Source organism: Ranitomeya variabilis, chromosome 2 (assembly GCF_051348905.1).
Source record: "Ranitomeya variabilis isolate aRanVar5 chromosome 2, aRanVar5.hap1, whole genome shotgun sequence".
NCBI classification, from domain to species: Eukaryota; Metazoa; Chordata; class Amphibia; order Anura; family Dendrobatidae; genus Ranitomeya; species Ranitomeya variabilis.
Window position 1 is genome coordinate 94,573,573 of NC_135233.1, and position 27,767 is coordinate 94,601,339.

The following is a 27,767-nucleotide window of genomic DNA, read 5'->3' on the forward strand; positions in this document are numbered from 1 at the left end:
GCTCAGGTGCCGCCCCCCCCGCAATGTCGCCGCCCTAGGCACGTGCCCTCGCGTGCCTAGTGGCAAATACGGCCCTGTGTGTGATCCCGGCCTTAAGGGCACAAAAATTGAGTTTGAAAATTGCTAAATTTGACAAAACCTTGTAAGTTATGCAGTGTCCAGTTGTAGAACTACAACTCCAAGCATGCCCTGGCAGATTCATGCTGGGGACTATAACGTCCGGAGAGGTATGTTTGGGTAATTACTGCACCAGTCCTTCACATAATTCATAGGAAATATTGCAAATCCCTAAAGGTACCGTCACACTGGGCGAAGTTGCAGCGATATCGCCAGCGATCCGTGACGTTGCAGCGTCCTGCATAGCGCTATCGCTATGTTTGGCACGCAGCAGCGATCTGGATCCTGCTGGGATATCGCTGGTTGCAGGGAGAGTGGACGAACTTTCTTTCGTCGCAACTCTCCCGCCTGACATCGCTGGATCGCCGTGTGTGACGCCGATCCAGCGATGTCTTCACTGGTATCCATGGTAAACATCGGGTTACTAAGTGCAGGGCCGCGCTTAGTAACCCGATATTTACCATGGATACCATGGTAAAAGTTAAAAAAAAAACACTACATACTCACCTTCTGTTGTCCGTCACGTCCCCTGGAGCTTGCCGTACTGACTGTCTCAGCGCCGGCCGGCTGTAAAGCAGAGCCCAGCGGTGAACCTGCAGTAACAGCGGTTCACCGCTGGGCACCGCTGTTACGGCCGGCCGGCGCTGAGACAGTCAGTACGGCAAGCGCCGAGGGACATGAAGGACGACAGAAGGTGCGTATGTAGTGGTTTGTTTTTTTTTACATGGGGACTTCGGCATCGCTGAAGACAGTTTCAGCGATGCCGAAGTCGCTTGGTCGCTGGAGAGAGCTGTCTGTGTGACAGCTCCCCAGGGACCACACAGCAACTTACCAGCGATCACGTCGCTGGTCGCGATCGCTGGTAAGTTGCTCAGTGTAACGGCACCTTAAGTGACAAGTACACAGCGGCGCACTCACCCTTAAATCCAGCCTTATTCCTGGCAGCCTGAAATACAGAAGTCAGCAGTGAATCCCAGGCGCCGGTCACATGACCCTAGAGGACCCCAGATGATGGGCTCACTCACCATAGCGCAGCGCCGGGCCGCCTCATACACGGCTCCTGCTGGGAGTGGGACTCATAACAAAGCCGCGCTCAGGCCGGAACCGCAGCTGCTGCACAGTACGGGGCGTCTCACTGTTACCATGGCAGCCGATAGCTCCCAGTCTCCTCCCACCATGCCACTGCGTTTACTAGTTATCTCGGCCACTCACATTAACCGCCACTCTACCCGTGCCCTGCAGTAGAGGCGCTTCCGGTGTGAGCGAACTGCATTATGGGGATTGTAGTTTACACCCTCCCGGGGTGAACAATCCCCACCAGCAGCACAGCAACCGGTCCGGAGGCGGTCCGGGGGCGTGGTAACCATTTTCAATTACCGGAACGCTGGCAGATAGAAATTTTAGTAAACGGCTGCCCCGTACCGGGTCGTACCGGCTGAATCCCACCACTGCCTATTGGTACTCATAATATGATTGCAATTATATTCCTGTATGTGATATAAACATCAGAGAAACACTAATAAAAACCAGAGGGCAGCAGATCATGTCAAAATATAATTTTGGTGTCATTCTCCAAACTTTTGGCCATGACTGTACAGTAAATATAGCTTTAGGTGTTGTATAAGTTATACAATATATACTTGTGCATCCATTAATCATCTTTTAAGGTCTCTGCTTGCAGTCGTTGAATGTCAGCCTTAATTCCAGAAGGTGAAACTCCATAAAACTGCATACCGGTAAACAAAGGTTTCCATTCAATGATTACTAGCAGAGTCCTGGAAAACTGCCAGGAATGAATACACCATCTGTGTTACTTAGCATTACCCAGCTGTAAAGGCTGTTACACAAGCATTTAGATTTTATTTCTCCTAACAGCAGGGAAATCCTGGATTACCAGGATGGCAATGTAGAAGACGATGGTATGACGGGACTCCTGAGGCTGGCAACCAGCGTCATCAAACATAAACCACCTTTCAAGTTTTCCAGAGAAGGCCAGGTGGGGCTCACCATTATTATTACTGTCCATTATAAAAGTGAATGTCCAACTTTGTCCAAGATGCTACAGTTTTGGTTTCTTTTCTATATTTGTTTTTAATATTTCAGGAGTTCCTCCGAGACGTCTTTAACCTCCTGTTCATGTTACCAAGTTTAAAGGACAAGTTGCAACCCAAGTGTAAATCCCATTCTTCCCGGGCGGCAGCGTATGACCTGTTGGTGGAAATGGTGAAGGGCTCGGTGGAGAACTACAGGCTGTTACACAATTGGGTAATGGCGCAGCACATGCAGTGTAAGAGCCGGAGCATTTCTAACACTTACTGTCTGTCCTGCTTAGCTGAGTTACCATCTCATGACCCAGGGATTTCTCCCCTCTGTAAATAAAATTAAGGAGAGATTCGCTTCTCTGTGAAACACGAACCATGTTCTGATAGCTAAACTCGGCCCAACCTGCGGTTCCCCTGACCAGAGTACATGGTCACATAGGCATTTACTGGCCCTCCATTTGGACTGAATATTGCGACCTGAGCACGGTCTGTGCTTCAGGAGGGTGGAAATTCAGCCTTAATCTTCTTTACAGAAGCACTTTTATATTACTGTAACTATGTGACACTAATGTCGGAGTATTCATGAGCTGTGGCCTGCAACCACTAGCCTAGTATTGTGCCTGAGAAGTCAGCAACCGGAGAAATAAAGAGGCTGGATTGTCATCTCACAGCTCCCTGCAACTCATAAGAGTGGCCGGACTCTAGCGTTCCTTGTGCATAAGTCACAGTAATGTATACCGCTGTCACAGCGCAGCATGAAGTAGGTGGTGGCGTCCTTTTAACCCCTTCACGCCGCTGCCAATTTCTTTGTGTTTTTTCTTCCCTACTTCCCAGAGCCTGAGCACTTTATTTTTCTGCCCCCATAGACCTATAGAGACCTATTTTTTCGCGGTCCAAATTGTACTTTTGAATGACACCATTTATTTCACTACATCTGGAAAATAGGAAAGAAATTATGAAAAAAAAAATGCAATTCTGACAGTTTTTTAGGAAAAAGTCTTTACAGTGTACATTTTGTGGTAAAAAGGACCTTGCAGTACGATTCCTCCTCATCAATAAGACTACGGCGATATCCAACATGTCCAGTTTTTTTAATTTTTATTTTTTTTGGTGGTGAAAAAAAAGTTTGCTTAATGTTTGGAGGATATTTACTGTAGCTATTTTCAGAGACGTGTAACATTTTCATTTTTCAGCCAATAAAACGGTGTGGTGATTTCATTTTGGCGTGGTGAGACAACATTTTTAGTAATGACATTTTGAGATAGATGTGACTTTTTGATTGCTTTTTACATCGTTTTTTTTGTGGAATTGTAGTGGCCAAAAGATGTCATTTTGGGGTTTTAATTTTTTTTTACGGTGTTTGCCTCTCGGGTTGCTTTGTTTTTATACTTTGATAGATCTGACTTTTGTAAACGCGACAATACCATGTGTATTTAAAAAAAAAAAAAAATTTAACTCTTTATTTTCAGTAGAGGAAAAGGCGAGTGATTTGAAGTTTTTTGTTTTTAAAATTTTGTTTATTATTGAAATATATTTCTATACGATTTTTGGCATAAATTTGGGCCTGTTTCTTGATGATGTACCATCCATTTTGGACCACAGCTTCCCACGCACCTTACAAATGGGACTACTGGCCACATGATGATGTCCGGGCCGAATGCAGGTTTGTTGGACTCACAAATCTCGGAGCCACATGTTATTTGGCATCTACCATTCAGCAACTCTACATGATACCTGAGGCAAGACAAGCCATCTTTACTGCTAAGGTATTTTATTTGATTGTACACAGGAACCTTATGTAGCAGAAATAAATACTACGTTTCGTACAATACAATAAATCATTCATTAAAAGCTGTTAAAAAGTGGGAAACCACAAGATGGCGCCACAATCCCATATTTAGTATGTAACAGGAGGCAGGTGAAAATACATATATACATGTGACACAAGTCCGTGTTTCCTGATAAGTTATACGATATCAAATACATACAAGGCAAAGACAACTTAAAGGGAAAATGTCAAGTAATTTTTTTTTAGCATATAAACTGTCCTGAAATTAAGTCCCCCCCATGACTAAATGAGTAGTTACAGTCAAACTATATAAAGTGCTTTTTGCACTTGATTATAGCAGCGGTGGTAATAAAAAAAAAAAAAAAGTGTTAGTAATGCACATTGCATCACTAACAACGCACTGGAGACAGTGGCATAACAGGTTCCCTTTAGACCAACAGGAACAAGTGAACTAAAAGGACAAAAAAACAAATGTATGCAATGAGACACACTACCTCCTGTGTGATGTGGTGTGAAGCCCTGATGCGCGTTTCAGCATACTGTCTTCTTCTGGGGGTATTTTATGGTATACCCTAGCTTCTTATACTGTTAGAGGTTTAACCAAAATAGCAGGAGACTTCTGCATACGGCCAGCCTTAATAAAACGTCAGGTTTTCCTCGATCCAAGTAGTGAAGCCTAGAAATCAAGCACTTTATATTTACTTACATATATAGCCATCCTCACTATCGGTCTTCTGCGTTTTCTGCTTGATCCTGAAACCGCCTTGTAGAAATCCTGCAGAGAACGCTCAAGTTATTCTCCTGATGATTTGCTTCACCTTCGGTCGGCTGGTGGCTAACACAAGTCCCTTCACCTTGGCCAGAAGGATGAGACAACTGCAGACTGCAGGTGTCTTTATAGCCGCACACCTAACAGTAAGGAGGAGGGAAGATATGGATGATCTTTTGATGCACAGACTTCACGCAAAGTAGTCATTATATATTTTTAAGTTTTTATTGTGTTATAAGACAAAGGATCGGAAAAAAAAAAAAAAAAAATATATATATATATATATAATATATTTTTAAGATTATTCCCTATCAAGAGAATAAACTTTGTCTCAATGATCACTGGGGCCACCAAATATTTCAATGCCTTGTCTCTGCAGAGTCTTACTCGATTAAAGTGTGGATTGATTATATACACCTCCGCTTTTCTGGACTGCCGGAGATGGTCGATACTCGTGCTAGACCTCTGCTCCAGTCAGCCCCTGTAGTCTCATTTTCAGGATCTGTGGGGGTCCCAGTCAATCACTGTTATCTTTTTATTTTTTTGTTAAGAAATATTTTACTTTGTGGTGCTTATTAATGAAAAGTAAAATGGATAGCAATCTGAACCATTTTTCTTTGTATAAAACTATAAATTATTTTTTTTCTCTTCTTTTATAGTATTCCGATGATATTAAACATAAGACTACCTTACTGGAATTACAGAAAATGTTTACTTATTTAATGGTAAGTGGAGTGTCAGTTAAGCAGTTTATACTTTTGACTAGTTTACAATTCTTGATTATATGTTCTGCTTCCTGAAGCAGAAATTTAGTCCACTTAAAAAAAAAAGAAAAAAGTCCAAGTGGCCAGTGTGAAAACTGCAAGATTTTTATTTTTTATAAAAAAAAAAAAAAAGTTGACATAAAATCGATTTAAACAAATCATTTTCTGATGAGTGTCTCTTTAAATGATAAAGTTCTACCACCACTAGGTGGCGCTTACTGCTTATTTAATTCAGGACTTCACTGAGGATTTGATGCATGACATGAATCCTTTCTCACTTCTAGTTATTTCAAATGGGTAGACTGCCATCTTTTGGTGTCATACACCTGAGGCTGGATTTTGATAATGGTTGCATTTGTTACAGGAGAGTGAATGTAAAGCTTATAATCCCAGACCGTTCTGTAAGACTTATACCATGGACAAACAGCCACTGAACACCGGAGAACAGAAAGACATGACAGAGTTCTTTACAGACCTCATTACTAAGATTGAAGAAATGTCTCCTGAGTTGGTGAGCTCTGCTTTAAGTATTATCCGTACTATATGAAAATAGGTTTTTTTTTAACTTTTTGCTTTTTTGTTTTTCCCACACAATCAACAGAAAAACACGGTCAAAAGTTTATTTGGAGGAGTAATTACTAATAATGTTGTGTCTTTGGTAAGTTGTCTTGTTTTGTGTTGGCTATGTATAAAATTTCCATGAAAGAAGAATGTCTAAAGAAAAATACACAAAAAGTCTAAGGAACCACAAAGAAAAGGTTTCATTTAGTTATAGCTTAAGAAAATGCAGTAGTCTGATTAAAATAAGATTTCAGCCAAATTTTTGTACCTAGACAAAACATTTTAAATCATTCCTGTTACACCCAAAATAATGGTAAAATAGTCTTGCTGCCCTAATGGACCCATAACACGTCAACAAAGCATTTTGGTGAACATAAGTCTATTATGTCCACGAGCTGTCATACTCTGTAACTTCTCCATAGAGAGGATGAGACTCTTTCTTTTCGTTGAGAGTTGGAGATCCTCCCCTCAACCCCTTCTGGCGGAGGGTCGGGGGTCCTCCCCTCAACCCACCCCCCATTCTTGTGGAGGGCTGAAACCCTCTTTATTCACCCATCCTTTTGCTTTTTCCTTCCATGTCATGTTATCCATCTCTCCTGCTAAGCTTTGATTACGTTTGACAGACTGCGGACAGCACATTATAGAAGGGGACCTATTGTCTGGCAATTACCTTTAGTCTGGTCTAGGAGACCCTTGAAAATGTCGCTCTAATGCATTTTCGCTCCTGACTCGGGGTGCTTGCGGGGGGAAACGGTTGCCACAAGTGTTAGCATGATCCCAGGAATACTTTACATTCGGGTTCTTTACTAGTCCATAGAACCCATGTATGAGACTCGCCAGGCATTGTAAGGATGCAATATAAGCACAGCAAAATTGATTTAGCTTATAGCGTTTTCCATATAATGATTTCACCTCTTACTCCAGGACTGTGAACATGTCAGTCAAACAGCAGAAGAATTCTACACGGTCCGATGTCAGGTGGCGGATATGAAGAACATCTATGTGAGTAGCTGTGCACTCCACGTATCCCATTCTTCTCTTCATAGTATACGCTACAGTTAGTCAGGCCTAATATGTATAAGGCTAACATGCAGCTGCCATACTCTTTATTGTAACCTGCCGAGTGGTAAGAGCAGGTAGAGCTTAGCCTTCTCTCCTGCATACACGCCGTCCCCTAGAATTTATCTACATTTCTTCAGTACATTATATGGTGAAATGAATGTCAAATCTACTGCTTAGAACAAGCTCCAATATGGCTAAGTCGGCAGAGAAATAAAAAGGTATGAAATAACTTAGGTTTAAAGACATAAAAATATAGTGAGGTCTTGAAAGGGTTAAAGTTCTAAGAAATTATCATGTGTGTCCATAATGGGCATTGTTTATTAAAGGGGTAGTCCATTACTCTGACACCCTCTTAGCACTATATTCCCCCACGTGAAATGAAAACACTGCACTCTTCTGTTGTCGGCACCAGGTCTCCCAGGGCTTGTGTGACATTGTGACCCCTGCAGCCAATCAGCGGCTGCTAATAGTCCACTCTTTCCTCGAACACAACGAACATCCAGAGGAAATCCGATCTGTTGCTGCTTTCTCACTGCCGCCGGATGTCCGTTTTGACCGAAGTAACTGAGCATGAAATGGAAAACACCTTTAAGCCAAATGCCATGTCTGGTGACAGAATATACCACAGATTCTGTTATATGTAAATGAGACTCAGATGTTGAATAACAGAAAAATACATAACTTTCTAAATAGGAATTTATTTTCAGAGGACTCTTTATGGTTTTGCTTGTGGTTTTGTTGCATTTATTTGTTCCAATTTTCTGTTTAAATAGAACGGTTCTGCGTAGAGTTGCTTCATTCATAAATCTGGCTAAAAGGGTGTTTGTAATGATTTGTATGATGGCGGCTTATCACTGGGAAGCTCGCAGAGTATTTTATAAGTAGTATAACTTTTCATTAATCGGTGAATATAGACACACATCTTGCTGCATTTTATTCATCGATACAACATCCATCCACCCATCACATATAGATATATTATGGATCCCCTGTCTATAGCCATTACATGTTATATCCGGCCTTTTCCCAGGAATCCTTGGATGAAGTTACCATCAAGGACACATTGGAAGGTGACAACATGTACACGTGTTCTCACTGTGGAAAGAAGGTGCGAGCAGAGAAAAGGTTAGTCCGTCCTTTGTGCCTAGTATGGGACTCCAGCAAGAAAAGCAATGTGTATTTTAGTAATGAAAGCATCTACCAATGACTTTAAGCATCTGCCACAATAATACACCACCTACATGAGCATATCCTTAAAGAGCAGCTTTGCTCCTGCTAGATGGATGTGTTTGTAGAGGACCTGTAGGCAGGACATCCGTCCCCTAAATAAAGGCCTTACATTAAAGCCCCTGTAATGCTTATTACATTCAGACATTTCTTGTATTTCATTGGGTCATTTTTGAGAAATCCATTCTTGATGTTTTAATTGTAAGTGTAGCGGGCACTACACTTCCAGCTCTGCTGTGCTCTCTCCCATCGCAGACTTTTGGTCTTTTAAAGGTCATTAGCCTCTCAAATCTTGGTGACCGATCTCCTTTTTAAACTTTTTGGCTATGGTCTCAATCCAGTGCACCCTCATCGCTCACATGAACCCTGTCTTAATTTGTCACTTGTTTTTGTCTATTTTGCTGTTCACATCTCCCATCCTATGCATTGGTTTCAAGTTGCTTATATTCAGAAGTCTTTTTAATATTTTCTGTATCTTATGAGCTGACTTATTGTGTGCTGTTTATTTCAGAGCTTGTTTTAAGAAGCTGCCTCGGATATTAAGCTTTAATACAATGCGGTACACATTTAACATGGTGACCATGATGAAGGAAAAGGTCAATACACATTTCTCTTTCCCTCTGCGACTTGATATGACGCCCTACACAGAGGATTTTTTAATGGGAAAAAATGATCGAATAGAAGGTAATTTATTAAAAAAAAAAAAAAAATCTAAATAAATTGTTTATATTAAGTGATTAAAATAAAATAAAAATCTTCCCATTTCGACTTTTTTGGTGATTTGTGCATCCCCATTTTTTTTATTTGCTTGTTATTCAAACCGAGACGAAATGTGTAAAACCAAAAAGAAATCCTTAAAGGGAATCTGTCACCCCCTGGACTAATTTAAGCTATTCTTATGGGCATACAGGTAGTGGAATGGTTAAACTAGTCTTACCTGTATACCTCATAGCTGTCCTTTAGATGCTGAGAAAAGCAGTTTTAAGGCTACGTTCACATTTGCGTTGTGCGCCGCAGCGTCGGCGCCGCAGCGTTGTGCATGCGTTTTGCGCCGCATGCGTCCTTTTTTTCATTGATTTTGGACACAGCAAAAATGCAACTTGCTGCGTCCTCTGCGCCCGGACGCGGGCGCCGCAGGGACGCATGCGGCGCAAAACGCAAGTGCGACGCATGTCCATGCGCCCCCATGTTAAATATAGGGGCGCATGACGCATGCGGCGCCCGACGCTGCGGCGCAGACCGCAAATGTGAACTTAGACTAAGGTATGTGCACACGTTCAGGATTTCTTGCAGAAATTTCCTGACAAAAAAACGGACATTTTTGCCTGAAATCCGCATGCGTTTTTTACGCGCATTTTTTTTCTGGAGCTTTCCCAATGCATTAAAGGGAACCTGTCACCATGTTTTTGGAAGATGGGATAAAAATAGCGTTAAATAGGGGCAGAGGTGGGCGTTACATTAGTGTGTGTTATGCGTTTATTACCCACCTAAGTTGCCGAAATAACTTTGCAAAGTCTCCGTTTTCGCCTGTCAATCAGGCTGGTCAGGTCGCATGGGCGTTGTCTTCCCCCAGATTTGGCGTAGTTTTCCGTTGGTGGCGTAGTGGTGTGCGCATGCCCAAAGTCCGGAATCCTCTTCCAGGGGATTTAAAATAGCGCGGTGTTCGTTATTGCATTGGTGATCGGTGGGCGCGGCCATCTTCCTTTGGCCGCGCGTGCGCAGAAGCGGCGCTCTGCTGGCCGCGGCTTCAGGAAAATGGCCGCCGCGATATCCATCTGCGCACGCGCGGCATCCCGCGGCCATTTTCCTGAAGCCGCGGCCAGCAGAGCGCCGCTTCTGCGCACGCGCGGCCAAAGGAAGATGGCCGCGCCCACCGATCACCAATGCAATAACGAACACCGCGCTATTTTAAATCCCCTGGAAGAGGATTCCGGACTTTGGGCATGCGCACACCACTACGCCACCAACGGAAAACTACGCCAAATCTGGGTGAAGACACCACGCCCATGTGACCTGACCAGCCTGATTGACAGGCGAAAACGGAGACTTTGCAAAGTTATTTCGGCAACTTAGGTGGGTAATAAACGCATAACACACACACTAATGTAACGCCCACCTCTGCCCCTATTTAACGCTATTTTTATCCCATCTTCCAAAAACGTGGTGACAGGTTCCCTTTAAATAGCAGGAAAAGCGTGAAAAATCCGCAAAATTAATGAACATGCTGCTTTTTTTTACCGCGATGTGTTTTTTCGCAGAAAAAAACGCATCATGTGCACAAAAATTGCGGAATGCATTCTGAATGATAGGATGCATATGTATGCGTTTTTTATGCGTTTTATTGCGTTTTTAAAGCAAAAAAACGCAAAAAATCCTGAACGTGTGCACATACCCTTAAGGTTTTATGTTAATGATTTTGTCCAGGCTCCGGGGCGTGCAGTGCATGAAGAAATCACTACTTCCTCACTGTATTATAATAACATCCCCCTCCCATGCCCGCCACACAGCCCTGTGGCGTGCAGTTGCGGCGCTGTAATCCCACACTTGCCGTGTCCACTCTTTCGGTTATATGAACCTTATCCACACACCTATGGGCAGAGTCTTCATCGAACTTCTGGGCAGGCGAGTTTCTGCTACTGTGCAGTCACTCGCCTGCGCAGAAGATAAATGAAGACTCTGCTCATCAATGGATACGGTTCATATAACCGTGCATGCACCGCACCCCCTTAAGCTTATAAGAAATCATTAACATAACACTAAAACTGCTTTTATCAACATGTAGACCGCAGCTATGAGGCACATAGGTAAGACTGGGTTAACCAATCTGTTACCTGTATGCCCATAATAATAGCTTATATTTGTTCAGGGGGTGACACATTCTCTTTAAAGAGGACTTGTGTGGTCTCCGGACATGTCTGTTTTAGTAAATATTTGTTTTCTCCATGACTGTTTCTGAGCATCTTTTTTTGCTCCTGTGTTTTGTTCTTTTGTTATTCCTCCTATAAATTAATGAGTAAGGTGCTCAACTCACAATTCTGAGAAATGATGACCTAGAACAGACTGCAGACATATTATGTATCGCCAAAGTCCGAAACATAAGGGTATGTTTCCACGGTCAGTATTAGCAGCACTTTGGACGCAGCTCCGTTCAATGCGCTGCTGGCTTTTGAACGCAGGTGATTCCGCATGTGTTCATTGAATTGTGCGGAATCACCGCATCCTATACATTGGACGGTGATATTTGTCTTGCGGAGAAAGATGTGCCACATGTCTGGTTACGCAGGGAAGCCTGAGGCGTCCCTGCACGCATAGTGCAGATAGGATTTCATCAAATCCCATCCACTATGCTGTAACATCTGGCCGCTGCGGCTGTACGCAGCGTCCAAGCCACAACAAATACTAACCGTGGAAACATACCCTTAGGGTATGCGCACATGTTCAGGAATTGGCTTCGCTTTGGATGCAGCACATGTCCACTGCACCCAAAGTGCTGCCTTCTATTGAATGCTGGTGAACCTGCATGTGTTCACTGAACCGTGCCGATTCACCGCGTCCAATACATTATACAGGTGAAATTTATCTTGTGGAGACTCGCGTCTCCGCAAGATAAATAGACATGCTGCGGTCTGGAAAGATGCCACATGTCTGTCTCTGCAATGATCCGTGGATGTCTGTGCACGCATAGTGGGCATGAGATTTCTTGAAATCCCATCCACTATACTATAACATCTGGATGCTGCACAAGTACGCAGTGTCCAACCCACAGCATTTACTGATCGAGTGCACATCTACTACACTGTGTTCCAAATTATTATGCACAAATAGGTTAGGAGTGATAAGGTTAGAATTTTTTTGTCACTTAAACTCATTGATGGTGATGTGTGTCAGGGCTCTTTATATCACTGAAAGCAATTGCAGATACCTGTGCAAATTAGTTTGGCAGCTGTGTCCAAATAAAGGCAAGACTACTTAAGAAGGCTGTTCCACATTATTAAGCAGCCTACATTTTTTGCCAAAATGGGAAAGAAAAAGCATGTGTCGGCTGCTGAGAAGCAACAAATTGTGGAGTATTTAGGTCAAGGCATGACTACAATCAACATTGCCAAGACACTTCATCGTGATCATCGCACAATCAAGAAGTATGTAGCTGATTCCCAGCACACACGTGTGCTTGCTGATAAGGAAATATTGAGGACTCTTTCCAACAGGCAATTGCGTAAGGATAAAAGAGCAGCTGCAGAAATGCCTTGTCGTAGCAGCAGACAAGTTTCTGAAGCTGCTGGCGCCTCCAACGTCCCCAGAACAACAAGATGCAGGGTCCTTCAGAGGTTTGCAGCTGTGCGTAAGCCATCCTGTCGACCACCTCTATCCACTGCACACAAGCAGAAACGGCTCCAGTGGGCCAAACGATACATGAAGACTGACTTCCAATCTGTTTTGTCCACCGATGAGTGCCGTGCAAAGCTAGATGGTCCAGATGGATGGAGTAGAGGATGGCTGGTTGATGGACATCCCATGAAAACACGGCTAAGTCGCCAACAAGGTGGAGGTGGAGTAATGTTTTGGGCTGGAATCATGGGGAGAGAGATTGTCGGCCCCTTTATGATCCCTGAAGGGGTAAAGATGAACTCCATAATCTATGTGGAGTTTCTAAAACAACACTTCCTGCCATGGTTCAAGAGGAAGAATCGTGCTTTCCGCAGCAAGATCATTTTCATGCATGACAATGCACCGTCTCATGCTGCAAAAAACACATCTGCATCTCTGGCTGCTATGGGCATAAAAGAGGACAAACTTATGGTGTGGCCACCATCCTCCCCTGACCTCAACCCCATTGAGAACCTCTGGAGCATCATCAAAAGGAGTGTCTATGATGGCGGGAGGCAGTTCACATCTAAGCAACAGCTCTGGGAGGGGATTCTGTCCACATGCAAAACAATTGAAGCAGAAACCATCCAAAACCCGACAAATTCAATGGACGAGAGAGTTCAGAAGCTTCTTTCGAACAAGGGGTCCTATGTGCAAATGTAACATCACCTAGAATAAAGTTTTCACTTGAAAACTGATTTCATTTTGTAATAAGCTGATAATGCTTATAACGTCACAATTGACCATTTTGTGGTTCAAAATAATAAAAAAAAAGGTTGAAAACTCTGCTGTGCATAATAATTTGGAACATGCATTTTGAGTGTTTATTTTTTTTTTTTAAATATACTGTTTTCATAGGCAGTTTGTTCCAAAACATTGCAATTATACTAGAATAGTAGATGACTGGAAAATAACAATAACTGCAATTCAGATAGGTAATTTAGAGAAAATATGAGGAAATATTATTTGCATAATAATTTGGAACACAGTATATATAATTGTCTAAGGGTCACTTCCGTCTTTCTGTCTGTCCTTCTGTCTGTCTGTCACGGATATTTATTGGTCGCGGCCTCTGTCTGTCATGGAATCCAAGTCGCTGATTGGTCTCGCCAGCTGCCTGTCATGGCTGCCGCGACCAATCAGCGACGGCCACAGTCTGATTAGTCCCTCCCTACTCCCCTGCAGTCAGTGCCCGGCGCTCGCTCCATACTCCCCGCAGTCAGCGCCCGCTCCATACTCCCCTCCAGTCACCGCTCACACAGGGTTAATGCCAGCGGTAACGGACTGCGTTATGCCGCGGGTAACTCACTCCGTTACTGCCGCTATTAACCCTGTGTGACCAAGTTTTTACTATTGATGCTGCCTATGCAGCATGCCCAGTATTCCTTGGTCTTAAAGGCGCATGACCAGTATTCCCTGGTCTTAAAGGCGCATGTCCAGTATTCTCTGGTCTTAAAGGCGCATGTCCAGTATTCTTTGTTCTTAAAGGCGCATGTCCAGTGTTCTCTGGTCTTAAAGGCGCATGTCCAGTATTCTCTGTTTTTAAAGGCGCATGACCAGTATTCCTTGGTCTTAAAGGGGCATGACCAGTATTCCCTGGTCTTAAAAGCGCATGACCAGTATTCCCTGGTCTTAAGGGCGCATGATCAATCCGAGGAGCCCTCCGCCGCCCACCCCAGCTTATCCTCTAGTTCCCCTCAGTGGACTTCGTCACTGATCGCAATCCATGGTTCTCTGACCAAGAGATTGAATCCCTCCGTGTACCCTCTGTGGCTCGGAGTGCTCGCAGGACCGATATAGTCTACGTTCACATTTGCGGTCTGCGCCGCAGCGTCGGGCGCCGCAGCGTCGCCGCATGCGTCATGCACCCCTATATTTAACATGGGGGCGCATGGACATGCGTTGCACTTGCGTTTTGCGACGCATGCGTCACTGCGGCGCACGCGTCCGGGCGCAGAGGACGCAGCAAGTTGCATTTTTGCTGCGTCCAAAATCAACCAAACAAAGGACGCATGCGTCGCAAAACGCAGCGTTGTGCATGCGTTTTGCTGCGTTTTTGTTTGCGTTGTGCGTTGCGGCGCCGACGCTGCGGCGCACAACGCAAATGTGAACGTAGCCATACATGGTCCCTATCCTACATGTGAGCCGTCAGCTAGCAGGGGCCGCAAGTATTCTAGAAACGTACAGGCATCTAGAAAACGGAAATTTTCGTTTCCTGCTCCCTCACCAATGATTTGATGACAAGGCTCTGAATATGGATTGGATATTGCCTGAACTTGCCAGAGCTTCAGAGAAGAGTAACCAATCTCAGTACATTGACGAAGAATCTGGTTCTGCTCTAGACTACGCAGTGTCCCTCATAAGGAGACTAAAACTCCCTCGTAGAGCATTTGCCATTCAGTTCGGATAAGCGATTCACTGGACAGAAGCCTCTACGTGGGATGCCATGCCTGGCCTGATTTTTAAGGGCGACGGGTCCTTTAAAGGGCACCGATCTCCACACACCATCAACAGACGAGCACACGGAGTGTTGCCTCCATGTTTCCTCTTTCGCATCCAGGCCTAACGCCAACCTGTCCTGTCCACCCGGAGACCTGAACTCTGTGGATGTACAGAGGCACCCTTTTTGGCATACGAGCACCCCCCTCTGCATCACCACTATTTAGCGGATGATGCAAGAAGTCGGACAATTCCTCTCCACTTCCCTATTAAGAGGTTGATGGATCTAGGATTCCTAATTTTTATCTCTGCACCGTCAAGAGAGCGGCGATGGCAAGAGACTGACCTGCTGGATGCAGCCGCACATTCTGCCACGGGGCAGAATCTCCTGTGGTATACCTACCAGTATCCCTACCCGATGGGTCATCAATGAAAAATACCACGGACTGTCAGCAAATCTGGTTCGTTCAGTCTTGCGGCTTCGGGTTCAGCGCTCTATCCTCCCTAGCTGCCGCATGGATTGCTAGAGCAATGGTCTCCTGGCTGGAGACCTTAACTACCTTGATTCACACCAGTAACAACTGGCCAATCAAATCTTTTGAGCGGGAGACTGACAAAGGATTGTATAAGGATTGTCCAGCACAGTCTAGATCTAAGGGATCTTGGTTCCAAAAAGGGGACCGAAAAGTAAGACCGACCCTGGACCTCAAACTTCTAACAACCTTTCTCATGGTCCTCCTTCTTCGGATGGAGTTCCTCGGCTCAGCCATTACTTCAACAGAAAAAGGTGCAGTTTCCGGCATCCATCGACAATCGGGATGCTTACCCTCTTCAAAAATTCCTTCGCCTTTCCATGTCTACTGTCTAGCCGCCCTTCCAGGACTACGCTGATTCGTCTATATCACTTGCGATACCCTCTCACCTGGGCTGGCAGCTAAACTTAGACAAGTTCTCCTCATTTCTAGCCCAGCAGATAGCCTTTTTGAGGATGATCCTGCACACTAGAAGGATGGTAATTCTCCCTCGAGACAAGGTCATGGCCCTTGAACAGGGAGCTCATGCAAGGCCCTCATTTCATTCGATTTGCTAGGAGAGTTCTGAGGAAAAATGGTGACGACAATGAAAGCGGTTTCCTTCGCTCCGCTCTTTCAGCAAGTCAAACAGACTTTCAGACGGTAGTCTCTGAGCTCCTTCTTCATCCAGGGCCTTTCTCCCGGTTCAATGGTTATTAGTATCTACCAATGCCAGTCTTCTTCTCCCGATCATTGCTCTGGAGATCCGAACGGTAGTCCTACAGCAGGTCCACTGCCTTCTGGCGGGTCACCCTATCCGAATTCAATTGGATAATACCACGGAGGTGCCATATGTCAATCATCTAGCAGGTACCCACGGTCAGGCGCCATGACTGAGGTACCTCACATTCTCTGATGGGTCGAGATCTATCATTCGGTGATCTCGGCAGTATATATCCCAGGAGTAGAACTCTGGACGGCAAACAAATCTAGCCGTCAGGGTTCCTCCTCAAGTGAGTGGGAACTTCACACCGAGGTCTTCCATCAGATCTGCCTTCACTGGAGCACTCCAGTTGTAGGTCGGATGACGTCCAGACTGAATGCCAATGTACTCGAGTTTGTGGTTCGGCCTCGAGATCCAAGAGCCATCGCACTCCATGCTCTGGTTCTGCCATGGTACCAGTTTCCATAACTCCCCTTCCACTACTTCCGAAAGCCTTTCGGAAGCAGAAAGGGGACCCAGTGATCCTCCAAGATCCGCACTGACCACGTCAGTTTTTGTTTGCGGAGCTAGTATCCTCCCGCCTTATCGCAGCAAAACTGCAGGTAGGGACTTTCTCACAGGGAGTTTTCACACGTAGTTCTTCCCTATCACATACCGTTAGATCATTGGGACCATAATAGTCCTAGGAGCCTTACAGTAGACTCCTTTTCATCCGGGCAGACTTTACTATCAGGGAAAGTCACCCTTTTTTCTCTGCGATATCCTCACTCTGACGAGTCTTTGGAGCTAGCTGCTCTGCTCTTTCAGACTTTTTTCCCTTATTACCTTCAAGGCAAGGTTGTCCTCAGGCCATCCCCATCCCTTATTACCACGGTGGAACTGTATTACCACTGTTATGAGGGCATAATTCTTCCCTCATCTCTTTCGGCACCAGTCCACAAAATGGAATGAGTTCCCCATATTCTGGACGAAGTGACTGCTCTGAGTAGGTACGTCTCAAGGACGGCGTCCTTCCGACGGTTGGACGCTTTATTTGGGCTTCCTGACGTTTTCAGGAAGGATTTAGCCGTTTCATCTACCATGATAACATGGTGAATTCGTTTCACCATCCAGGAGTCCTTCCGTGCTAGATGTCAGCCTATCTCCCTGTCTATCGAGGGTTCTAGGCACCAGGCGTCGGCAAGGCACGCCTGCAAGCTTGCGGATTCATCCAGTCCGCATGCATTATGGAAGCACTATAATTCCCACACTTCCACAGATGTGAGTCTGGGCAGGCGGACTCTGCAGGCTGCGGTGGCGCCCTTGTAAGTAGTGGTTACACAAGGCCTGATCTGATGTTGTCCCCACCCAGGGACTGCTTTGGGACGTCCTACGGTCTGTATCCCCCAATGAGGCGAAGGAGAAATAGGGATTTTTGTGTACTCACCGTAAAATCCTTTTCTGCGAGCCATTCATTGGGGACACAGCTCCCACCCTGTTATTAGCTTATGCTTGTTTTTATAGTCTGACATGCTATACTCTCATATATAATGACATGCTATACGCTCATATGTTATTGATCTCCTACTGCTTTTGCACCCAACTGGTTAGCTGAGAGCCAGCAGGAGGGTGTATACTGCAGGGGAGGAGCTAACTTTCTTTGTATCACTTAGTGTCAGCCTCCTAGTGGCAGCAGCATACACCCACAGTCAGTGTCCCCCAATAAATGGCTCGGAGAAAAGGATTTTACGGTGAGTACACAAAAATCCCTATATTCTCACCTTCCGGCACCTTTTCCGCTCCTTGCGACGCTCCGGTCCCAAGAATGCATTGCGGCAATGCCCGGAGATGACGTAGCGGTCTCGCAAGACCACTACATCATCACGTGTTATTGCCGCAATGCATTCTTGGGACCAGAGCGTCGCAAAGAGCATTGCTTAAACGCCTGGGCTGGATCCGGGGGCTGCTGGAAGGTGAGTATATAACTATTTTTTATTTTAATTTTTTTAACAGGGATTTGGTGCCCAACATTGCTATATACTATGTGGGCTGTGTTAGATACTACGTGGGCTGTTTTATATACTGCATGGCCTGTGCTATATACTATGTCTCTGTGCTATATACTATGTCTCTGTGCTATATACTACGTCTCTGCTATATACTACGTCTCTGTGCAATATACTACGTGGGCTGTGCAATATACTACGTGGCTGGGCAGTATACTACGTGGCTGTGCAATATACTACTTGGGCTGTGTTATATACTACGTGGCTGGGCTTATACTACGTGGGCTGTGTTATATACTACGTGGGCTGTGTTATATACTACGTGGGCTGTGTTATATACTACGTGGGCTGTGTTATATACTACGTGGGCTGTGTTATATACTACGTGGGCTGTGTTATATACTGCGTGGGCTGTGCTATATACTACTATACATATTCTAGAATACCCGATGCGTTAGAATCGGGTCACCATCTAGTACTGTATAAAACTGTTTTAATATGTTAACATTTTAGGTTTAAAAGAAGATGGAGAAGAACTGAAGGAAACTGAGAGCTATGAGTACGATTTAATTGGTGTCACTGTTCATACTGGTACGGCTGATGGCGGTCATTACTACAGCTTCATTAGAGACATTGTCAACCCACATGCTTACAAAAATAACAAATGGTAAGTTGTCGGACTTCTGTAGCACAGACACTATTCACATTAATTCTATAAGGGTGCATAATAATATCAAGCTCTTGCAGATCTGAGTGAGTGCAATCGTTAAAAGCGAGCAAAAACTATTTCTGGATAATTACTCATTAATATCGAAATGTTATATAGGGGAATGTTCATGCCCTGTGGATTGGATTTTGCATGGATGTAATTAACAGCCATGTACATTATGCTGTCGAACCAGTGCCATCAAAATGCCCAAATATATTTTACAACCTTGCTGCCCATTTCATACTTTTGACAAATATGCTAAATTCCACCTATGACAACCCTTCTGTGAGGCTGCACTGATGGCATTTTCTATTTTTATGATATTTCTTTATAAGACCTATATCTTCAGTAGACAATCCTCTGTAGTACTCTAAGGTGTCTCGTTATCCTTTTCCTAGGTATCTCTTTAATGATGCTGAAGTGAAGCCCTTTGATTCGGCTCAGCTTGCGTCGGAATGTTTTGGTGGGGAGATGACAGTAAGTTCACTTAACAGTTCAGCAAGCACAAAGTTTCTAATTATTCTCTTATAACAGCAATAATCTCAAAATAATTATCTGGAAAGCTCGGCACTGAAATGAATTTGGATAAGACCATTAAATGAGTGATACTGACAAGGGAAGAGCTGTGCTGTGACATACTATAATTTTAAAGTACATAGGCACTCTAAATATATATGCTGTAGTATAGGGTGAGTGGTTCTCTTCAACACGCAAAACATTTGCAAGGATAAAAATATCCCAAAAAAGTAAGAGACCATTATCTTTAATCTTTTATGCAGTTCAACCAACTTTTTTTTGTTTTCAGGACTTCAGTAATGATTACTTATATAGAGAGTAATTATTCAAATTTTAAATATAGTACCAGGGGAAAATAAAAATTCAAGTGTGTATCATATAATCCCTTTTAAACTATCTTTAATGAAAAAAAGTATTAAAAATACCCTCCCAGTGCAAAAACTACACAACACAATAAATGGTCAAACAATAACCTACAAGAACCCTAGTCTTGCCTGCTGTCCCTTCCTAACAGCGGGGGTTGGCACCCTATTAGATACGATTTTTTAGCGCCCCCACTCCATGATGGCTGTCCCAAAATATAGCCCTGATAATTCCCTGATATGCTATAGGTTGGAAAACAGCAAGCAAATAAGAGATGAAGGGATAGTACTTATTGATTACAGAAGCATAGGTTATTGTACCAATTGGCACCCTTTATATACCAATGACGTGTACTAGTCTACAAAAAGATCCATATAGCGCTCATGGGACCCATATACAATAGATATACATCATGGACCCTTTACAGCTGGTTGAGACCTGCACACAAAGACCAAGGGGCCATAAAACTAGTCTTTTCAGGGTGGTTTACACACACACACACACACACACACACACACACACACACACACACACACACACACACACACACACACACTTGGCCACTTTAAGTACACAAAGATATACAGTTCGTGGCTATTAGAAGAAAGAGATGAAGAGATGAACATAGTTGGGGTTTAGCCCAAATTTAGCTTGAAGCCTCAAGCTTGTGTGTGTGTAAACCACGCTGAAAAGCTAGTTTTATGGCCCCTTGGTCTTTGTGCAGGTCTCAACCAGCTGTAAAGGGTCCATGATGTATATCTATTGTGTATGGGTCCCATGAGAGCTATATGGATCTTTTTGTAGACTAGTACACATCATTGGTATATAAAGGGTGCCAATTGGTACAATAACCTATGCTTCTGTAATCAATAAGTACTATCCCTTCATCTCTTATTTGCTTGCTGTTTTCCCACCTATAGCATATCAGGGAATTATTAGGGCTATATTTTGGGACAGCCGTCGTGGAGTGGGGGCTCCAAAAAATCGTATCTAATAGGGTGCCAACCCCCGCTGTTAGGAAGGGACAGCAGGCAAGACTAGGGTTCTTGTATGTTATTGTTTGACCGTTTATTGTGTTGTGTAGTTTTTGCACTGGGAGGGTATTTTTAATACTTTTTTTCATTAAAGATATTTTAAAAGGGATTATATGATACACACTTTATAGAGAGTAAGTCATTATTATTACTCATTTTTATAGCGCCATTTATTCCATGGTGCTTTACATGTGAAAAAAGGGGCATACATAGACAAGTACAATAAACATGAGCAAAATAAGGCACACACAATTACAGAAGGAGAGAGGGCTCACAGTCTACAGGGGATGGGTGAGGATACACTAGGAGAGGGTAGATCTGGTCGTGGGGCGATTCAGTAGACTGAGGATCACTGCAGGCTGTAGGCTTGTCAGAAGAGATGGGTCTTCAGGTTCCTTTTGAAGGTTTCTGTGGTAGGCGAAAGTCTGAAGTGTAGGGGTAGAGAGTTCCAGAGTATGGGGAAGCACGGGAGAAGTCTTGTATTCGGTTGTGGGAAGAAAAGATAAGAGGGGAATAGAGAAGGAGATCTTGAGAGGATCGAAGGTTGCGTGTAGGTAAGTACCGGGAGACCATGTCACAGATGTATGGAAGAGACAGGTTGTGAATGGCTTTGTATGTCATAGTTAGGGTTTTGAACTGGAACCTCTGGACAATAGGAAGCCAGTTAAGGGCTTGGCAGAGAGGAGAGGCTGGGGAATAGCGGGGAGAAAGGTGGATTAGTCAGGCATCAGAGTTTAGGATAGATTGGAGTGGTACAAGAGGGGAGTCCAGAGAGCAGGAGGTTGCAATTGTCAAGGCGGGAGAGGAAGTGGTGTGGGAGAGGGAGACACTGAATGTCCGGTCTGTTAGATATGACGAGATCCAGGATAGGGCCAAATCTGTGATGCCAAGAGATGAGAGAATCTGTAACAAGAGGGATGGTCCACAGTGTCAAAGGCAGAAGACAGGTCCAGGAGAAGAAGGACAGAGTAGTGTCGCGTGCTCTTTGCTGTTAGTAGGTCACTGGTGATTTTAGTTAGGGCAGTTTGATTTGAGTGATGCAGTCAGAAGCCAGATTGTAACCGGTGGACTTGCTGTTCGAGTAGTTTTGAGGCATAAGGGAGAAGAGATATCGGGCGATAGCTAGACACAGAGGATGGGTCGAGGGAGGGCTTTTTGAGAATGGGTGTGATTGAGGCATGTTTGAAGGATGAGGGGAAGACACCATTTGCAAGTCAAAGGTTGAAGAGATGTGTTAGGGTTGGGATGAAGACTGTGGCGAAGTTAGGGATGAGGTGGGATGGGAGCTGGTCAAGCTTGCAAGTGGTGAGATGTGATCTTGACAGAAGGGTGGAGAGCTGATCTTCTGTCATTAGTGTCAGATCAGTAAGTCTTGGTTTCTCCACCGGTCAGCTGAATGTATCAGAACTTGCACCCCCATACTGGTGTAGTGGTCATGAATGTTGGTGCAGTTCTCCCATATAAATAAAAGGGAATTGCAGTTTGGTACCGTCATTATTCCGTCAACCACCTGGTCAGTGCCACAGTTGGACCCTCACCAATGTGATATTGATAACCTAACCTAAGGATGGCTCATCATTATTAAAATCCCAGAAAATGTCCTATAATATTGAAATAAAAATTAAAAAGTCTACTTGGTACAGAATGAAAGTTGTATTCACACCAATCTCCCTTTTATTGACTTTCAAATCGTTATCTTAAGGCTAAGATCACCCTGGGCATTTTTTGATTCTTTTTTTTTGCTAATTTTTAGCTGCATTTGACAGTACCAGCTTGTTTTTTTGTCATCAGTATTTTGTGCTTTGCTTGTTTTTTTGAAATAGAGCATGTCACTTCATTCAGCGCTTTTCACCCATTGAATTAAATGGAAAAACCACACCACACACCAAAAAAAACTGCGAAAAGCGTAGTAAAACCTGCTTTTTTTAAGTTTCTTTGCTGCCGAGCACTCAAATTTTGCTGCAGAAAAAAACGCCCAGTGTGAACTTAACCTAAGTGTAATGAGATACACTTTCATAAGTGTCTGTGTACATGGGCCTCTTATGTCAAACATTAACAAATACAGCTTTAAAATAAAGTTGTCTTGTATTTTTTTTCCATTTTTTTTTAGACAAAGACATATGATTCTGTAACAGATAAATTTATGGACTTCTCTTTTGAAAAGGTATGTAAAGAACAGTCCATGTACTTTCTGGTTATGTTCACATGTGGATACACACTTTTCATATGGAATTGCAAGTGGAAAGTTCACAGTGTTTTATAGTAGCTGCAGAGTGGATAAGATGTGAACAAAGTTCATCCTAATGCTCCGGAAATTGACATGGTGCAGGTTTTAAATATATGCAGCAGGTCAATTGTTTCTATGAAGGTTTTTCCTGAATGTCTCATTTACAATTCATAGTGTAAAATGCACTGCAGGAAAACATGGAAATTTTGCTGTGGATTCCCTGTAGGTTTGTGGCCAAAAAATCCACCGTGAACTCATTGAAATGGCGCTAAAATGAAAGACTTAATGCAAAATTAGTTGAGGCCAATTTACTAAAACTGCCTAACTTTAGGTGGTGCAAATAGACTATACCGTTATATAATGTTCTGAATTTATTAAACTAGCTGATAAATTTGTTATCTTTACACTGTTTTGTCTAAGCCCAGTACGATCTATTGCACCTGTCTTTTTTTTTTCATGGATACCACACGTTCCCATTATAACCTGTGCTGCTATACACATGTCCTTATTTTTACATGTGCAAACCACACGGAAACATGTCTGTCCATGTTTGTCCTGGCAAGGGTGACAAGGTCCAGTGCAAGTCAATGGGCCTGGGAATACACATAAAGCACTCGTGAGCTGTATGTGTTTAACATTGCAAAGTATAGGAGAAGATTTGTAAATGATTATTGATTCATTAGTGAAAAACACTGATGAACCACTTATGGTACAAGCGAACACAATGATGACACCAGCACGTTTTTTTCACATAAATATACGGATGTGTGAAGGAGGCCTATTGGTTGGATTACTTAGGCCAGACACTTTTGCCAAATCGTGGTACAATTTTGGCACACTTAGACACAATCTGTTATATCCCCTTGTTTAGTGTGTGTGTAAAAAAAAAAAGCACAAAATATGTGGTGCAAGGCAGTGTTTAATGCAAATTAAGCCAGAAATCTGATACATGTAGCCTAAAGGGAACCTGTCAGCAGGATTGTGCTCAGTAAACTACAGTGTCAGATTGTCGCCGTTCTACTGATTAAAATGATACCTTGGTTGATGAAATCCATCTTGTGGTTGTTGTTTAAGTTTTCAGTTATTTAGATTCTCGTGCCCTGTGAGGGGGGGTGGGGGTCTTCATGTGGTGCTCTGATTAGCTATTCATAATGCAGACTGCTGACAGGTCCCTGATCCCTCACTGACCTGCCCCCTATCTTACATTCTGCATAGAATTATTGTTTAAAAAAAAAATTCATATTCCTCAGACAATTTTATTTTTTTTATTTTTTAAATCAATACTCAAAACTTTTAAATCAAAATGGCACCGGTGGTGCCTGCGCAGTACCATATATTGCGTTCCGATAGATGCTGCTGCACCGGCACCATCTTGATAGCCTTATTTTTTATTTTTTTTTCTCCTAGCAAAATAGCGGTGTCTGCTCAGTAACATCTATCCGAACATGATAGATGCTACTGCACAGGTGCAGCCTCCAGCACCATTTTGATTTTTTTTTCTTTACTACAAAACTATACATCTAAATAAAATAAAGACAGGCATATTATCAAACGTATTGTGCTACAGCGCAGGTGCTGCCGCCTGCCTGGTGAATGTGAATTCCCCCCCCCCATGACAGCACCACAGAGAGAGGGGATCCGCCCTTCAGGGACAGGGAACCTACAGATAATAAGGGCGGTACCTCTCCCTCGCATAAGGCTACTTTCACACTGGTGTTTTTTGTCCTCCGTCGCAATGCGTCGTTTTGGTCAAAAAACGCATCCTGCAAAAGTGCTTGCAGGATGCGTTTTTTGTCCATAGACTAACATTAACGACGCATTGCGACGAATTGACACACGTCGCAACCGTCGTGCGACGGTTGCGCCATGTTGTGGCGGACCGTCGGCTGCAAAAAAACGTTACATGTAACGTTTTTGCTGCCGACGGTCCGCTTTTTCCAACCGCGCATGCACGGCCGGAACTCCGCCCCCACCTCCCCGCACTTCCCCGCACCTCACAATGGGGCGGCGGATGCGCTGGAAAAATGCATCCACTGCCCCCGTTGTGCGGCGCAGAGAACGCTAGCGTCGGTAACCTCGGCCCGACCCCGACGCTAGTGTGAAAGTAACCTAAGTTGGTTTCCTGTCCCTGACGGGGAACCTTTAGTTCGGCGGTACCTGGAGTGAAGATTCTGGATAAAGATGATCCAGGGCCGGCTAGTCCGAGTTCTTGCAGCGGGGGGAGACGGTGCCTGAGGCCACCACCGCTGGGACCAAAGGGGTCTTGAAGGGGGAGCTCCACCGCCTTTCTGCAGATGGACGTGGGTCTTCTGGTTTTTCCTGACGGATGCGAGGCTTCTGGGTTTCTCGGCCAACACATGATGACGCAGCCACAAGAGGAGGTGCTTCCGGGGCAGAACGTTAGTAGAGCTAGGCTGGGCGGCAGATTCAAAAGGGGAAGTGTGCAGACACTCCCTGCTGCATGCAGTCCCTGTAAACATGGAGGACAGGGAACCGCAGCACCACCAGCAGCAGCCGCCGATGACGCAGCCACAGCAGGTTAAAAGACATCTTTCTGTAGGCAGGCGAAGTGGATGGTCCAGTGGCCACTGCGCACAGCTTAGCAGGAAATCTGGCACGATGGATAAATCACCATCTCCAAAAAGCCCTTTACTAGATCCTATCCCTCCTCCAGAACTGGGAAGGAAGAGATTGGGAAAAGCAAAGCACAGATGTTGCCCCATGTGTGATAAACCATTACCTGTCACCTGGGATCAGAAGCTATGCTACTCTTGCATAGGACAAGTGCAATGCGAAGAAACCCCACACTTCACCTCTGAGCTGAGATCAGTAATCAAAACGGAGGTCGAAAGTGCCTTTAAATCTCTCTCGCACGGGGGATAAGGACAGAAAAAAAAGAAGCCTTCAAATACTCCCAGTCTGAGTCCTCTAGCTCCGGAGCATAGGCTCAGACATATCAGACTCCTCCTCATCCTCCAATGATGAGAAAGGGAGGCGTCACTGTTTGTCCCTAGAGGAGGTAGAAAGTCTGGTTAAGTCGGTAAGATCTACTATGGGGGTGATAGACCCTCGCCCAGACAAAACTGTACAGGACATTGAGGGATTAGGCCAGAGGAGGTGTAAAGTCTTTTCCTTGAACGAAAACATCCAAGCCCTAATTAAAAAAAGAATGGGAAAAGCCTGACAGAATTCATCGATACCTTCCCTTAAAAGAAAATACCCCTTTAAGAATGAGGCATCAACATCATGGGATAAAGCCCCAAAGTTAGATATCTTAGTGGCCAAGGCCTCAAATAATTTGCCCTCCCCTTTGAAGGCATGGGAACATTGAAAGATCCTTTAGACAAAAAGACTGACACTTTTCTTAAAGGGGCATAGGAGTCAGCAGGGGTAATCTTAGGCCCGCTATAGCGGCTACCTGTACCTCTAGATGATATGGGTGGATCAGTTGGAAAAGCAGCTGTGAAATGGGGTACCCAGAAACAAGGTACTAGAGTCCATTCCCTTAATACGGGGGGCAGCCTCTTTAACAGATTCTTCAGCTGACTCAGGTTAATATTCAAGTCTGCAGCTCTCTCAAATGCAGCCCGTAGAGCTCTCTGGCCCAAATGCTGGCCGGGAGATTTGCAGACCAAGTTGAAATTATGTTCAATCCCATGTGAAGGAGAGTTTTTGTTTGGGGAAACACTTGATGATATCCTTCAAAAAGCAGGGAAAGAGAAAAAGGGTTCCCTAATCTGGTCACCCCCACGCTTAAGTGGTCCTTTCAGAGCCGAAAATTCTGTTGAAGGTCCCCTAGGGAACAGAGTAGATAGGATGAGGAGAAGAGGAAGGACAAGGGTTATCACTTCAGAAACTCCTCGAGATAAGAAATACTCAAAGTGACATTTTTTCCTAGGTGGGGGGAAGGTTATTCCGTTTTTCTTCCAGCCTGGGAAAAGATCTCAAAAAGCCCCTGGATACTGAATCTAGTTGGAACAGGCCTTCGGATAGATTTCCACTTCCTCCCTTCCCAGAACATTGTCGTGACTCACTTGCTGTCCTCTCCACAGGAACAAGAAGCCCTAGAATGCGAGTTTATGAACCTAGTAAACAAAGCCGTTCTTCAGGTAGTCCCTCCTGAAGGAAGGAAGGAGGGATTCTACTCCCCGTTTTTTTCTGCTGGGCAAACCAGATGGGTCTTACCGGACAATCTTAAACTTGCGGAAATTAAACGGCTACGTGAGGGCTCAAAAATTAATGGTGGAGTCAATGAAGTCGACAGTCAAAATAATGTTTCCGAATTGTTTTTTGGCTGTTCTGGATCTCAGCGATGCTTACTACCATGTTCCCATTCACAAATACTCCAAGGTTTCTCAGGGTAACAGTTTCCATAAAAGGGGAGATAAGGGATTTCCAATACAAAGCCCTCCCCTTCGGGTTATCAATAGCCCCTCAGGTATTTACCAAATTAGTGGCAGAAACAATGGCGCTCCTGAGAGAACAGGACATTTTGAGTCTCTTAGTTGGATGATTTTTTGATAACTGGCTACTCGGCTCAACACTGCAGAGAGCAGCTG

The 27,767-nt window shown here is 44.2% G+C and overlaps 1 protein-coding gene across 2 annotated transcripts in view; it reads left to right on the forward strand.

The window, feature by feature from the left end:
* The window catches only part of USP34 (ubiquitin specific peptidase 34), a 260,330-nt gene that overhangs the window by 166,673 nt on the left and 65,890 nt on the right, over nt 1-27,767 (forward strand). For both annotated transcript variants that reach the window (XM_077282722.1, XM_077282723.1), the window contains 12 exons: nt 1,993-2,113; nt 2,221-2,404; nt 3,762-3,925; nt 5,377-5,442; nt 5,846-5,992; nt 6,083-6,139; nt 6,967-7,044; nt 8,135-8,229; nt 8,843-9,015; nt 18,873-19,026; nt 19,467-19,545; nt 23,092-23,145. In XM_077282722.1, the coding sequence (XP_077138837.1) occupies nt 1,993-2,113; nt 2,221-2,404; nt 3,762-3,925; nt 5,377-5,442; nt 5,846-5,992; nt 6,083-6,139; nt 6,967-7,044; nt 8,135-8,229; nt 8,843-9,015; nt 18,873-19,026; nt 19,467-19,545; nt 23,092-23,145 (1,372 nt within the window). The remainder of the gene's footprint in view (nt 1-1,992; nt 2,114-2,220; nt 2,405-3,761; nt 3,926-5,376; nt 5,443-5,845; nt 5,993-6,082; nt 6,140-6,966; nt 7,045-8,134; nt 8,230-8,842; nt 9,016-18,872; nt 19,027-19,466; nt 19,546-23,091; nt 23,146-27,767) is intronic.